General features: G+C 41.9%; 1 protein-coding gene and 1 long non-coding RNA gene across 2 annotated transcripts in view; one reads left to right on the top strand and one right to left on the bottom strand.

Moving 5' to 3' along the window:
• LOC109524257 (uncharacterized) overlaps positions 1-15,010 on the top strand; it is a 110,963-nt gene that overhangs the window by 17,623 nt on the left and 78,330 nt on the right. The gene's annotated exons all lie outside the window — the stretch shown is intronic.
• On the bottom strand, positions 3,892-14,984 carry htr5ab (5-hydroxytryptamine (serotonin) receptor 5A, genome duplicate b). Its single transcript, XM_019883950.1, has 4 exons — positions 14,703-14,984; positions 9,374-9,721; positions 8,184-8,564; positions 3,892-5,061 (listed from the first exon to the last, which is right to left on the bottom strand). Exons 1-4 carry the CDS (start codon positions 14,757-14,759, stop codon positions 4,729-4,731), a joined length of 1,119 nt encoding a protein of 372 aa, XP_019739509.1. The 5' UTR covers positions 14,760-14,984; the 3' UTR covers positions 3,892-4,728.

Genomic DNA, 15,010 nt, shown 5'->3' with positions numbered 1-15,010 from the left:
TATATATATATAGAGAGAGAGAGAGAGAGAGAGAGAGAGAGAGAGAGAGAGAGAGAGAGAGAGACATATATATAGATATAAACAGATGATATTTATACATCCTGACCAAACCTGTGTGTCAGAATGTTCTCCTGTCGCCCTGCCGTCATGGCAACGAAGCACAAGGAAGCTTGTCTTCAATCACCTGCCTGTGCCGCGACTCTCCTCCACTGAGCTGACTTCCATCTCTCATGATTGTGTCGGAGGTGTCAATAACAAACAAGTGGCCGCCCGCTGTTGTCAAACTATTAAACGCAAAGTTTGATGCGGTTGTCATTCGTCCCCGTAACCGCCATTTGTTGGGGTGTTCAAGGTCCTCGGGTTCAATATTTACGATTGCGAATCCTTAATATGTGGTCAACGATAAGTTGGCTCGAGCAACGGGCGTGATTTCAATGTGAAGCGAAACACGCATACCAATTAACACGCGGAGGCGAGTTGGCTAGCATTGTCTGTGCTTATTTTTGACACTGTCTAATTTTGTGCCAACATAAAAAAATAAAATAAAATAAAATCACATTTTTGTAACTTACGGACAACACAACAGAAACAAAAAGATGAAGCTAATTTTTAATCCAAGTTTTATTACATTATAACTGAGGAAGTATTTAACAAAGCATGAGCAAAAAACTAAAATTAGCATCACTTGGCACTCGTATGTTTGGAGAGGCATTTTCCCTTTTTTTTAATGATTGGGTTAGGGGTTTAAAGTTTGTACAGTCACATGACAACTTTTTTTTTTGTGTGCTCATTTTTCATCGTATTAGTTATTAATAGGCTAATTAAATGCATCCCCATTGAACGCGGTGGGTCAGCATAATAACATCTGCTTCATCTACTTGGTATGCTTCCCGCTCAGAACCTTATCAAGTATTCATGACCTGCCGGAGCGCAGTAAGGGGTCACGAGAGAGAGACAATAGGCGTGCAAATAAACATCGCCGACGATGAAACATGATCTACATCATTTTTGAAAAATTGAGTGGAATCTGTGATCAAATATACAAAATTTACAGCTTGAAGTCAGCACATGCTAACGCTTGCAACGTTACCCTTTCGGTGACAGCGGTTACTACAGTGGAAAGCTTATCATGTTATCCGGTCACAGGTTATCATTATTGGTGCATGAAATGGTTAAGACAAAAAAAAAAAAGCTAACTTGTGTGGTAGCAAGCTTTGCTAGCTAAGCTAACAAAGCTAGTTAAGGTCATTTGGAGCCGGCATGCATAGTGCATGGACACACTGATTAAAGCGGCGTGTAAAATTCAGCTGTGTAACCTCGCGTCGCCGCCAGCAACCCTCCGTCTAAATCTGTTTAGTCGAGCCACATTTCTATCCGTGCGAAAACGTGGACTCCAGCTGGCAGGGCTGCGGCGGCGAGATAGCACGTGCTAGTGGCGCTTTATTAAATCTCCCCTGTCGTGATGGAGCGAGCTTAGGCGTTTAAATGAACTCTTATCTGAAGTAAAAGGCCTTTCATTTGAAACATCTCCATCCAAATGTAAACGAATGACGCTTATGAAAGCCACATGCGCCATTTTGAGTTGGAATTCACAGTTGAAAGTGCGTGACATTTTGGGTGGATGTTGTCATGAGCGTTTGGTGGGATTTTGTACAAAATGCCCTGAAATTCATAGTTCACTGACATTTTTGGGCAGTTATTTAACATTTTGTAGTTTTTAATCTTTCAACGTACAAAGATAATTTTATTCGTTCTGTTCCCGAAACAATATTTGAGATGCCACTTGGCAGAATTTTTTTTTTTTTTTTTTTTTTTTTGTGGGATTTTGTACAAGATTGGACTGAAAATTAGTAGGTAGCTGACAATTTATTCGTTGTAGTTTTTTTGTTACATTTACTGTAACTGGTCATCATGACCTTAAAATGGCAGACTTGTGCTTTTTTTTGAGCATGGGTCCTAGAGGCTTTTTTTTTTTTTTTGTGGGTCTACTGATGATAAACCTTCTACCGGCTTTCATGCTTTAAAATGAAACTGGCTTCTGCTGCTGTGTTTTCAAAAATCATGAGCCAATGTGTAAATTTTCACTGATGGGGTCATTAAAATTTTTGAATTATCATTGTCATGAACACGTTCCATTAGTGTCCAGCAGGTGGCAGATGCATTCCCGTTTTTTGTTGTTTTTTTTGTAGTTTTTGATGTGTTTAAGTGTATCCACGGTTTGTTCTCCGCGCAGTTTGGTCTTTCTTGTATTTTTGTTACAAGCTATTTTCGTTCGTTTTTTTTTTTTTTTTTTTTTTTCCCTTGTGCTAGGGCTTTTTGTTTTCTTCGCATCATTCCTGCCTTGTTGTCCAGCGTCATTATTTTTACTTTGTCGGCCTTGGTCGCCTATTTTTCGTAAATGAATATTTTGGTTCGATCAACTTTCCTGTGTCTGTGTCTTGTAGGGTCCGATTCTGTCCGTAAACCATGCAAATTAACTCACACCCTCGCTTCTGTTGTACACAAGATAATTGGAAAAACATCATTTAGCCAAGTGTGTTTTTTGCCGTCGGGATTATTATTTGTTGACTTTATAAATAACGCATACAAGCTTTTCAAACTGCGTTCAATTTTGCACGGATCGTTTGTATACCCGCCTATTAACTCCCACTCACCTCAAGCGATGTGGCATTGCACAAAAAAAGTGAATATGAAAACTTGCTGCTTCATTTGTTATGGACGCCATGTACGCAGGAGTCAAACCTGGCGAGCAGACAGGTGACAAATTACCTTCCACATCCTCGAGGGTCAATCGCAATGTGTATTGAAATAAGAATGAAAACAAAGAGGAGTCATTTGAAACACCATGCGAAAGTTTTTTTTTAATACACGCCCACCAAAGAAGTCGTTTTTGCCGCATCCGGCACAAAGTAAATTCCCGGGATGTACTGCCTGCAACGATCGGGGTTGCAAATGAGTTGAATGAGAGAGAGTTTCTTGGGAATACTGATGGGGAAACAAAAGTGAAAGGCAATCAAAACAATATGTGCGACACCATTTAAATACACCTTGGCTAATGGCAAAGACTTAAAAATAAAAAAAAAATCTCAAAAGCAATAATGCCTCCATCTGGCACCATTTGGAACAGTCCCACGTCGCCCATTTAGGTACACCTGCACAATATCGGAGTGTAACAATAAGCGCTTTGCATTGGAAAATTGGGTTTGATTTCGCCGTACCGTACCGAAATCAAATCGAGATTCCACTGAATCAAACCGAATCAAATCATTCGATTTGAAAATGGACGGTTCTGACATCGTACATCGTGTATCGAATCGTCTTTGCTTTGAGAGATGAACACTTTTAGCGACAATGGATTTTGTTGCGGTTGGAGTTTTTACGGTGGTGTCCAATCAACCGCCACTTTAATGGCGGATATGAGAGAAAGTGTGCCGGAGCTTTGTAGAAAGGAAGCACTGCGCTATAAAGTCCATCCATCCATCCATTTTCCGATCCTTTTACCCTCACAAGGGGGTGCTGGAGCCTATCCCAGCTGATTTCGGGCAGTAGGCGGGGGACACCCTGAACCGGTTGCCAGCCAATCACAGGGCACACAGAGACGAATAACCATCCGCGGTCACACTCACACCAAGGGACAATTTAGAGTGTTCAATCAGCCTGCCATGCATTTTTTTGGAATGTGGGAGGAAACCGGAGTACCCGGAGAAAACCCACGCAGGCCAGGGGAGAACATGCAAACTCCGCCCAGGTAGGCCGGAGCTGGATTTGAACCCGGTAGCTCTGCACTGTGAGGTTGACGCGATAACCACTGGAACAACATTTTTTTAAATTAAGCAGCTTCACATGGGCTAAATGGCCTGAAAAGTTTCAAGTCTGGACGTTTTTTGTTTTTTGCATCAAAAATGACAATGGTACTATTTTCCAACAGATGTTTTGAAAGACTCTTGGAAAACTCCCAAATGACCCGAAAATGATCGCAGGGAATTTTTTCAGGCATTGGTTCTTGAGACTTTTTATTTTATTTTTTGATGGTCTACTCATGACCACGCCTTCCAAGATTCACGTTGTTAAGTTCAACTGACTTTCAGTGGCGCAACTGTATTTTTTTTCGTCATCCATCATTGTATGTGTTTTCAATTTGGGTTGGAATCTGACAAAATCTCGTTTTGAAGGACTCACGGATATGACCCGAAAATGGCTGATTCTTCGAGTAAGTGTTCTTGAGACGTTTTTTTTGTGAGTCTTCTCATGGTAGACACGCTGAGCAAATTTCACTTTGCGCTACAGAAACAAATTTCAGATTGGGAAATTTTTTTTGGGGGGGGCAGGGTGTATTTGAATTTAGAAACACCGCTTACATCATTCCACGCTTATTGGAGTCTTCTATAGCGAACACTGTTCGATAGTGCGGGTGTACCTCCAGCTGTGACTTCATTCAAGTTCCATGTGTCTGCTTTCCTTCATTTGTCAGCTCCCAGCCACCGTAATTGCCTCATAAACACCAGTCAAACTGATTTTAGATCTCTAATGAGCGCTTTTGTCGTCGACTCTCTTAACCGTCGCTCGGCTCTCCTTTCAACCATCTCCCGGCCGCATTGAAGCGTTTGCCGCCGTACTTCCAAAGCACTCTTCCTTCGGCATTCAGTCATCTTTTTGGAGAAGTCTGGCTAGGAGTGTGACACCAAAAACGACACACGGCGAACAGTGTCCGGTCGGTAGTCTTTTGGGTCAACGCTGCCTGGAGAAGAGGTTCCTCAGGGCGTTGTTGTAGTTCTTGTTGAAAGCTGTGTAAATGAGCGGGTTGAAGAAGGAGTTGGAGTAGCCAAGCCAGAGGAAGATACTCTTCCAGATGGGCGGGATGTCGCAGGAGCACAACGGCACGATCAGCTCGGTGATGAAAAACGGGATCCAGCAAAGCACGAAGACTCCGATGAGGATCCCCACCATGAGCGCCGCCTTCTTCTCCTTTTGCTCGCGCCACGTGTCGCCGTCCGTCTGGAAGGTGACGGTGGCGTGGCGCGCCGTGAACACCATCTGGGGCTGCCGCGCCTCCTCTTTCACCTGCGGCGACATCGTATCAGATAGAATGGGACCGCCAGGTAGCGCGGCTTGAGTCATACGAGAAGTGGGAAATGTGATCAGCGAACAACTGATTCTAAATTTAATATTTAGCGCGAAGCAGTGTGGTGGGAAGTCGTGGATTGCAAATACTTCATGACTGCACTTTTTTTTTTTTCAAATATTTCAACTTTAGTACACTTGGTGGGAAGTCGTGGATTGCAAATACTTCATGACTACACTTTTTTTTTTTCAAATATTTCAACTTGAGTACACGCAGGCTGGAGCTATGCTTTTCAATCTTGTGTGCATGAACCGAAGACAACCTGGAACAGTGGCCCGAGAATGAATTGATCTGCACGAAAGAGAATATTCAAAGGCTTCTACTAAAACTGCCCGAGAATGAATTGATCTGCACGAAAGAGAATATTAAAACTGCTAGCAAGAGTACCGTATTTTCCGTACTAAAAGGCGCACCTAAAAGCCTTCCATTTTCTTAAAAGCTCACCGCGCCTTAAAATCCGATGCGCTTGTGTATGGTCATTACGGTAATATGTCGACCCCTTGCTCGAGACATGCTGACAACGCAGAGTTCAAACTTAAGGCGATCGTTTACGCAGTTGAACACGGAGATAGAGCAGCGGCAAGAGCATTCAACGTGAATGAGTCAATGTTAAAACTTGCTGTTGGTGAAGTGAACTGTGCCGCTGCTTTATTAAATAAGTTTGACTGACATCTGATCGTTCTGTTGGTGTTTCCTTGAGCGTAGCTCCATCTACTGGATGCATAGTAGATTGCGTCTTATAATGCCCAATGTATGAAACAAATTACAAATTAGGCCATCCATTGAAGGTGCACCTCATAATCGAGTGCGCCTTTTAGCGTGGAAAATGCGGTAATTAGAAACCGTTGAAAAAAAGACGATGTAGTCGCACAGAATTACACAATAGGCCATTCATTGAAGGTGCGCCTCCTAATCGAGTGCGCCTTTTAGTGTAAAAAATATGGTAATTAGAAACCGTTGAAAAAAAGACGGATGTAGTCGCACAACATTTGAATGAGGGATGTTCGATGCCACTTTTTTTTCAGACCGATACTCACCGATACCGACGTGTCAAATGGTTACAGTGTAGCACCACTATTAGCAAGGAAACACTCTTATTTTATTTTTTTGCTTTAAGTATCGGTGGCCAGTATCGGCGTCCTTCACAAGTAATATGAAGCCGTTATCAGCCCGATACAATACCTGGTATCGTTACTTCATACTAACACATTGGACTTCGTATGTGGATGTTGTCTGACAGATGTCATGCATTTGAGTGGATGTTTTTTTTTTGTTGCTTTTTGACTGAGTAATGTCGTGTTAGCTTTGGGCGCTCACCAGCCGTAGACACATTAGCTCCCGCGCGCCTGCCACTTGCCTGCCTTGGCGATCAATACCTCAACCCCATTTTCAACCACGGAGGCTCAGCAACTGGATTATGATTGCCAGCGTGGAGATTTGTCCAGTGGATCAACAAACAAGCAGAGCGTGACGCTTGTGTTTGCCTCGTTCCGGCAAACTCAAACCGAGCAACTCAATAATGTCAATAATTGTGATTTCCTTCTTCTTCTGTCTCGCGATACAAAGCCGACTCGTCTTCCTTTTGTTTATCTGCTCGAGGCCTGCATACAAAATGCGCAGACGATTCTATTTGCGCGATAACTTTTTCTCACTCTGGCTGCGGATAATACATGAGTGCACAGTGCTTCCGACACCCCAGATCTGAGCGAGTCTTAACAAGATGACATGCCGGCAAGAGGAGATGGAGAAAAAAAAAAAATCTAATAAAACTAAACTTGTCGTACTGCTGCTCGAGCGGAGTTCTCTTGCTTGAAGCGCTAAGCACTACACTCTGATTCAGCTTCTAATTACTTCCGTAAGATTTTCCGCTTCCAATTCGAGGCTATTTTTTGCATGACAGGTGACTGTGTTGGATTGGAAGGAAAATCGTGATTTTAGTTTTTGTCCCCAAAAGGCTGAGTCACTTCATTAAGATGCCTTTGGTACAAAGACTCTATTTTTATTGTTTCGTCTTTGCGGGTGCTCGATGAATAGATGAGTGTCCGATCCTTTCGAGCGCGCTGATACTTATAGCCAATCTCGCACATGAACACCATACAGGAAATGATTCTGATTCGCGCCAAATACCTTCATGGCTTCAAATAGAAATCATTGGTGGAGTTTAAATCATCACGTTCTCAAAGTGAACAAACGCGGCAAATTGCCAGAAAACATTTTTGGGAAAATTGTAATATTTCTTAAATTTGATATTTTGCACTTCAATAAAAAGTGCTAATATTAAAAATATATGTAGGTGATTTTTTTTTTTAAATTACAATTGTAATATCACCAGAAAAAAAAATTCATAGAAAATGGAATGAAATCATTATTTTATTTATGTGAGGAAAATTGTGATTTAGATGAAGAAAAAATTCAGAAGACAAATGTTGAATGTTACATAAATTACAATTACAAACAATATTTGCAATACATTTTTAGAAATATGCACATGAGAATAAAGTTGTAAAATGAGGTATAGATTCGAGTTTTTTTTTTAATGTGGACTTTTGTTTTTCAAATTCAGTTCGTCTTAGTTTTTAGAGTGATTTTGTTCGTTTTCATTTTTTTTAATGTTTCATTTATATTTTATTTCAGTGTTAGTTTTAGTTTTTAACTTTTTTCAATTAAATGCGGTTTTGTTAATTTTTAAAACGGATTTTGTTAGTTCTTATTGGTTTTTTTTTTTTTTTTAAAGGCTTCATTGATATTAGGTTTAATATTAATTTTGTTTTTTTTTGTATCAAGACTATGGATCAAAAAAAGTCACAATTGTGTCATAAAATAAATTACTATTCGATATAACGACCTTCTTTCTTCCATATGTCCGTACAATAATACATACATACTTTGAAATTCAACGTACAAAATTGACAAATATAAAAATAGACATTTTTGCTCTAATTGTAGTTAGCTAATCGTTATTTTATTTTACCGTATTTTTTAAATTACTTTTATTACTATTTATTTTACTTTGCCAACTATAAGAACCTTGATTCGTTGCGGCGTCAATGTTGTTAATCACCTCTGCCATGGGCGTGATGGTGTTGCTCTTGCGGGAGCCAATCCGGAATTTGGCCGCCTTGTAGATCTTCCAGTAGACGAAGAGCACCACGCAGAGCGGCAGGTAGAACGCGCCGAAGGTGGAGAAGATGGTGTAAGACGGCTCCTGGCTCACCTGGCACTTCATGCCCTCGGTGTACGTCTCGCCCCAGCCGAAGAGCGGCGAGAGCGAGATGATAGCCGACAGTAGCCACGTCAGGACGATCATCACATTGGAGATCTTCTTGCGTGTCTTCAGCGTGTACTCCAGATGGCGCGTGATAGACCAGTAGCGGTCCAGAGCGATGGCCGTCACGTTCCAGATGCTAGCCGTGCAGCACAGCACGTCAAAGGAGATCCATACCTGGTGCGGCGCACGTTACGTAAGGAAAAAAGAAAATGTTGACCGTATTTTCTACACTAAGGCGCTTCGGATTATAAAACGCACCTTCAATGAATAGCCTATTTTAAAGCGGGTTTCATATACAGTATAGGACGCACTGCATTATAAGGCGCGTAGAATAGAAGCTACAATAGTGGCTGCGGTTGCGCTATGCATCCACTAGGTGGTGCTACGCTAAAGGAATACAATACAATACAGCTTTATTTATACTGTATAGACTAACGTTCACAACCGCTGCAGCTGTAACAAAGCCATTAGAACTGATCACAAACACGGACATGAAACATAAATACAAACGGCATTACAAAACAATAAATGAAAGTTATGGAGACAATTGATTTGACAAAAAGGCACACAAACCTAGTGCATTCACATCCACAACGGGCTAAACATCCTTAGAAGTCTTGCTTGTCTCCTTCTTCCTTCGTTGAGTCAGTAGTTAACTACGGTTTTGGTATTACGTTCGTTTCATAATGGCTGCGCAGAGCTTTGAATGCTTTTAGGTGCGCCTTATAGTGCGGAAAATACGGTATTTCCAAATTGAAGACAATTCGAATCTTGCAATTTAAAAAAAAAATGTCACAAGTAGTAGTATGAGAATAATTTTCAGGTAAATAGTTGGATTTGCGATATTTTTTTAAACAATGCAAAATATTACTCCACAATAACCTCCTAATATTCCAGGGAAAAAAAAGCCAAATATTACAATTAAAGTAAAAGCAATTTTACCCCCAAAAAGTTTATTTTTTAATTATCAAGATAATCCACACCTGGCAGAGCACTCGGCCCAGCTTCCACAGGCGTCCGTTCAGCTCGTGAACCAGACTCAGCGGCATCACCAGCGCCGCCACCATCACGTCGGAGATGGCCATGGAAGCCACCAGGTTGTGCGGCACCCGGTGGAAGGTGCGCACCCGCAGGATGGTCACCAGAACCAACAGGTTCCACACGAAAGTTGCCACGGCCAGCATGGCCAGCAGTGTCAGCGTCAGCACGCTGAACAGCGAAAACGGCTTGTACGTGTCGCCGCCCGAGCCGGGCCCGCTGGCGTTGGCCCCGCTGGCATTGTGATATGTCATGTTAGGCCATTCCAAAATGGATGTCGAGTCATTCTGCATCTGGAAGACAACAACTGGGACTAAATTGATGAATGGATAGATCGACTGTATATAGACAGGCACGGTGATCGACTGGTTAGCACGTCCGTCTCACAGTGTGGAGGTGCTGGGTTCGATTCCAGGTCTCGGCTTTCCTGTGTGGAGTTTGCATGTTCTCCCCCATGCCTGCGTGGGTTTTCTCCGGGTACTCCGGTTTCCTCCCACATTCCAAAAACATGCATGGTAGATTAATTGGCCACTCCAAATTGTACCTAGGGGTGGTTTTGAGTATGAATGGTTGTTTGTCTCTGTATGCCCTGTGATTGGCTGGCGACCAGTTCAGGGTGTACCCAGCCTCCTGTCCGAAAACAGCTAGGATAGGCTCCAGCACGCCCGCAACGCTCCTGAGGGTCTAGAACTCAAATGGGATTCATCATAACATCTCAATACGTTTGTGAGGTCATCAGCACAGCACTAATAATAGTCTTTCTACGTAGAGGATAAAGTTAATATGCCGTTGAGTACAGATCAATCAGTTGCCCACGCATTAGAGCAACAGACGCCAATTACAATTTTTACACTAGCAGGGCCTTTCTTGACCCATTTGTTTGGCTGTTTTGAATGCCACTGTTGTAATTTTCTTTATTTTGGGCTTATTTTAACCGTACACTTAAACTAGCTTGAAGACGTCTTTCTGCATAATTGATTTTTTTTTCCCCAAAATTGCCACCATACAAAAACTGACAACATACATTAAGTCCAACGACTGTGTATTTATTTATTTATTTTTTTGAGTACTACACGCATTCTCTCGGGAAGCCGTTTCAGCGATTTTTTTTTCTCGCAACGGCGAAAAAGCCACTTGAGTGTCTTATCCAGGGTTGTCAGCCAGGCTGCCGACAACCTTTCAAGTGCAATTTTCCGACGGCGCTAAAAGGGCTTACAGCGCCACTCGGGGAGTTCTTTTACCACGGAAACAAAAAGAAACATTCCTATTTCTTATCCCTCCCCGTTCCGCTGCCCGCCTTCATTTTGCATCGTCAGTCGTCCGTTACGAGTACTTTTTTTTTTTTTGAAGACGGAAGCACGTTAACCCTTTCATGCACCCTGTAACCTAATCACACGATAAGCTGACCACTGTAGTAACTGCTGTCCCTGAAAGGGTTCAGGCCACGCTGAATTGAAAAATAGGAACATTTGACTGAAGAATGGAGTCCAAATAATATGAGAAACCAAACACGATAGGTGTTTGCCGCTCCAAATGTTGTGGAACGTTAAGGCCAGTTCCATTTTTTTTTTTTCACTGTCAACTGACATTTGAGCTTTTCTTTCAAGGACAGTATACGTTTTTTTGAAAGGAAAAGAAGTTTCAATCTTTGCGCTTCCCTCCTGACCTCGCGTCTCTGTCCAAAGAAACACGTCTGGCTAACTAATGCGTGTGCACGGCTATGCGCCAGGGCAGCTACATAGCTAAGCATGACTTATTCATGATGCAAGACTGCCAAAAATGAAACGTTTCTGCTTTAATGTTGCATTTATTGGAATGTAAAATCAATCATTTAAAAAAAGATCAAAGGGATTCTGAATATTCGCAGATCGTTATATTTAGATCAGTGTTTTGTTTTTTTTTTTAAATCACTGTAAAACTAACTTTAATATTCTTAAGAAAAGTATATTTCAAGAAACCAGGTCATATTTATTTTGGTGTTTTGGGGAAACAAAAAAAAAACGTTTGTCTTAAAAATATCTGTATTCTAGCTCCCTCCTGTGGCACACAAAAGAATCACCACGTACCGTAAGTACAAGTCAGTTGTGTTTAACTTTTTTCGGACAATACATTTGCATTTGAGCTTTCTGAACTTTTTGCTTTTAAAATTTTGATTTAGGTCCAATTTTTTTGCTCAACTTGTATCTGCAATACATTTTTGCTCATGGATTCTTTCAGTAAGAAGAAAAAAAATATATATATCATCCTATATTTTTTTTTTATGTGGTACTTGGCGTAAAACTTTTTGAGAACCACCACCTATCAAACCAGCCAATGAGCATCCTACTCATTCCTGACGCAGGTGCGCAGGGATTTCCGCGGATCATGCCAAGTGTTTCGACATGCCTCGTTGAATATTTCATTTTCACCGCAGGTCGTATCTTCACGCCAATAAATTCGCATCACCTGACTCCCTTCTCCGCTTCTGTATTCCGTCCGACGGCTTCCATCCGTCCGACCAGCCGGGCCGTCTATAAGTGATCCGTCCTGGAAAAATCTTCACATAACCTTGACCCCGGCCTGTTAAGTGGATCTGGTTGCCTGTAATATTCATGCGGTCATTCATTTTACATGGCAGCGCTTGTGACACAGCCAAAGGGTGTGTTAGCAGATGAACGTTTTCCGTTTAGTTTTTTTTTTTTTTAATTCACGTTGGTAGATTGAACTCCTAGATGGAAATAAATATCACCACCTGAACTTTTGTAACTTTTGTAACCATCCGACATGAACCAGGAAGTTGTCTGTCAAGTCACAACAGCACAAGGAAAACAAGTCTTAATGTTGTGAGGGAAAAAAAAGTCATTTGAGAAAATACCAGAGTTATACGAGCATAAAGATGTAATGTACTGAGAAAATATGACAAAAATAAACTCATAATAAAATATGAAGTCCCCCTTCAAGGGCAGTGGCTACTACAATGGACAGCTTATCGGGTTATCAGGTGACAAACTGTCATTATTTGTGCATGAAATATAATTTCGGAAGAAAAATTTGGAGAAGAAACTGCTCGTTAATTAAATGGCGAGAATAGCATATCCTCCGCGAACCAGGACATGCAAAAAATATGCCTCGACAGACACTTTAGTTTGCAACGGGCTCCGGTGGATGTTCTCCTTGTCGGGTTTTGTTCGAACTGGGGGCTTTGAATCAATAAGATCTCATTGTTTTGCTTGTTGCAGTCTAATTGTTGGCTCGGTTGGCGAATTTCAAATCGGGTGAGTATTTCTTGGTAGGTTGTGGAAAAGCAAAATAAATTCATAAATAAATAAATAAGTAAAAATCAATTCTTAAAAAAAAAAAAAAAATAAAATGCCCCAAAAAAAAACAAAATCAAAATTCCTCCTTCCCACTTGTTCCTTGAGGTGAAGCCTCATGTATCTTTTACCGCTGCCGTATTGATCCGTTGCCTATCACTCACCGGGTTTCATCCATAAGGTCCACCAAAGTAATAACAATAGCAGCCAGCTATGACATATATATATGACAGTCCTTTTCAGTCTCTTGGCATCGCACTCCAATGAAGGGCCCCTCCGCCCTCTGTTGTTCCGGCTCCTATTAGCACACCTAACAGCCATGAAATTGGAAAGCTGTCGTGAGGGCGAAGCCGAGCGAAAAGCAATCCCTATCTCATAATCGGGTTTTGCATCCACACCGAAGGAGACCCCTTGGCCGCTGACGTCACAAGAGAGTAAAACAGATGATGGGGAGAAAGATGGAGACGCATACCGAAATTTTTTTTTTCCCCCTCGCCTAAGATCAGAGTCAGCCAAAGCCCATTTTTTTAGCTGCCTGAGCGATTAATTAATTGCGATTTCTCTGGCCTGCTCAGAAAAAAAGGCGGGGCTAACAATCATAAATGTGACCATCTCGAATCGAACAACCCGTGGATTCGGTGATTGTTTTGTGCAACTGAACGATCGCCAATTCGAAGCGGTCACCGGGAATGTCGTAGCTCAACTTTGTCAGGTTGGTCATCTTAGTTAGTTCGTCATCTCCATTCAAATAAGCAAGTCACCAGACTTTGAAAGATAATCATGAGCGATAATTCAGTTGTTTATGTTAAGATTTTTTTTTTCTCTCCAATGTGTGAGAAAACGCTTCAGGCTTTTGAATTTGTTCAATATTTTGTCACAGCAAACCGTGATTGTTATGTGAAAATTAACGAGAATCAGTTAAGAATGCCCATGTGTCTAAATAATCTCCCTCCATTGAAATGAATGGAAATGCTATCAATCCGTTCCAAAGCCCATTAAAATAAAAATACCAACAGTTTGCCAACAAACATAGTTATAATGAAATGTAAATAATTAAACAGTGAGTCACTGTGTGTGCCTCTGGTGTGCGCATCTTGACCATCAGGGGTCAGTATAATGTATAATGCCTCAGCAAGCCGCACTATTTGTTTTTTTTTTTTTTTTTGCAAAAGATAAAGAATATTTTTTAGGGGTATTGTCATATTGTCTTCAAATATCCTTTCCTCAAAGCATTGTAATGCCACGATATTGATGCGAATTTCATCTGCTCATCTATTGCGTTTTGCATTGAGTGTTAGCGTTCAGCTAGCAGCTCAGCTGTCAAAACAACCACACTATCGCAAGCTGTCCATCCATCCATTTTTCTTGCATTTGTCCTCAACGGGGTCACTGGTGAGCAGGGAACACCCTGTACTGGTTGTCAGCCAATCACAGAGACACACAAAGACAGACAGACAACACTCGCAATCGCACCTTTTGAATTTTCAAAGAACCTAAAGTGAATGTTGTGGAGGAAGCTGGAGAAAACTCTGCCGACGGTGACCCGAAAAATAATAATAACTTGAGAAAGAAATTGTGAAAGGACCATTTTTTTTCAGATTTCAGTTCTGCACCATTTGTTTGACTTGTGCAATTTTTTTGCCTTTTTTTTTCCTCGCATTCGAGCTTTTTACATCATGCAGGTGTCGACATGATGCCTTTCGTCTCCTTTCTTTTTTTTTCTTTCCAGCCTCAAAAAAAAAAAAAAACAGCACGACATGATGCCTTTCGTCTCCTTTCTTTTTTTTTCCTTTCAAGCCTCAAAAAGAAAACACAGCAAAACTTGCCCTGCAACAACTTTGGAAATAATCCGGGCTCCGTGTCCCGCGAGGATTCCCGAACACTCCGGCGTCACGAGACACTTGTTACATGACATGTTGTGAACTAGATTGCAGTCTGAGAGGAGGGGCGTGAATGACGAGAAGGAAACGGCGGTACTCACCCCGTTTACCGATCCAGCGTCAAGTGCGGCAGAAGGTGCTCCGTGCACGGTTTGCATGCATCCATCGTCGCCTGGGGGACTAGGAAGCGGGGACGCTGGGGGGTACTGATGGCTCAGTGTGTTGCTGCGGCTTGACTACACGCACACAGTGAACATGAGGAATGAACCACGTCAGTTGGTGTGAGGGAGAGTACTGGGGGGGGGGGACAAGGGGATGCTTCTGAGGCGGGAGAGGTGGGAGGCTGATTCTGAGTCCATTTCACATGGTAAATGCTGCGTTCTCCTCAGTGGAGTGAAGAAGGATGCAT

This window comes from Hippocampus comes, unplaced genomic scaffold, assembly GCF_001891065.2.
Source record: "Hippocampus comes isolate QL1 unplaced genomic scaffold, H_comes_QL1_v1.1 scaffold527, whole genome shotgun sequence".
NCBI lineage: Eukaryota > Metazoa > Chordata > Actinopteri > Syngnathiformes > Syngnathidae > Hippocampus > Hippocampus comes.
The sequence above is the reverse complement of the archived record's forward strand: the minus strand, read 5'-3'. Positions and strand labels throughout refer to the sequence as shown.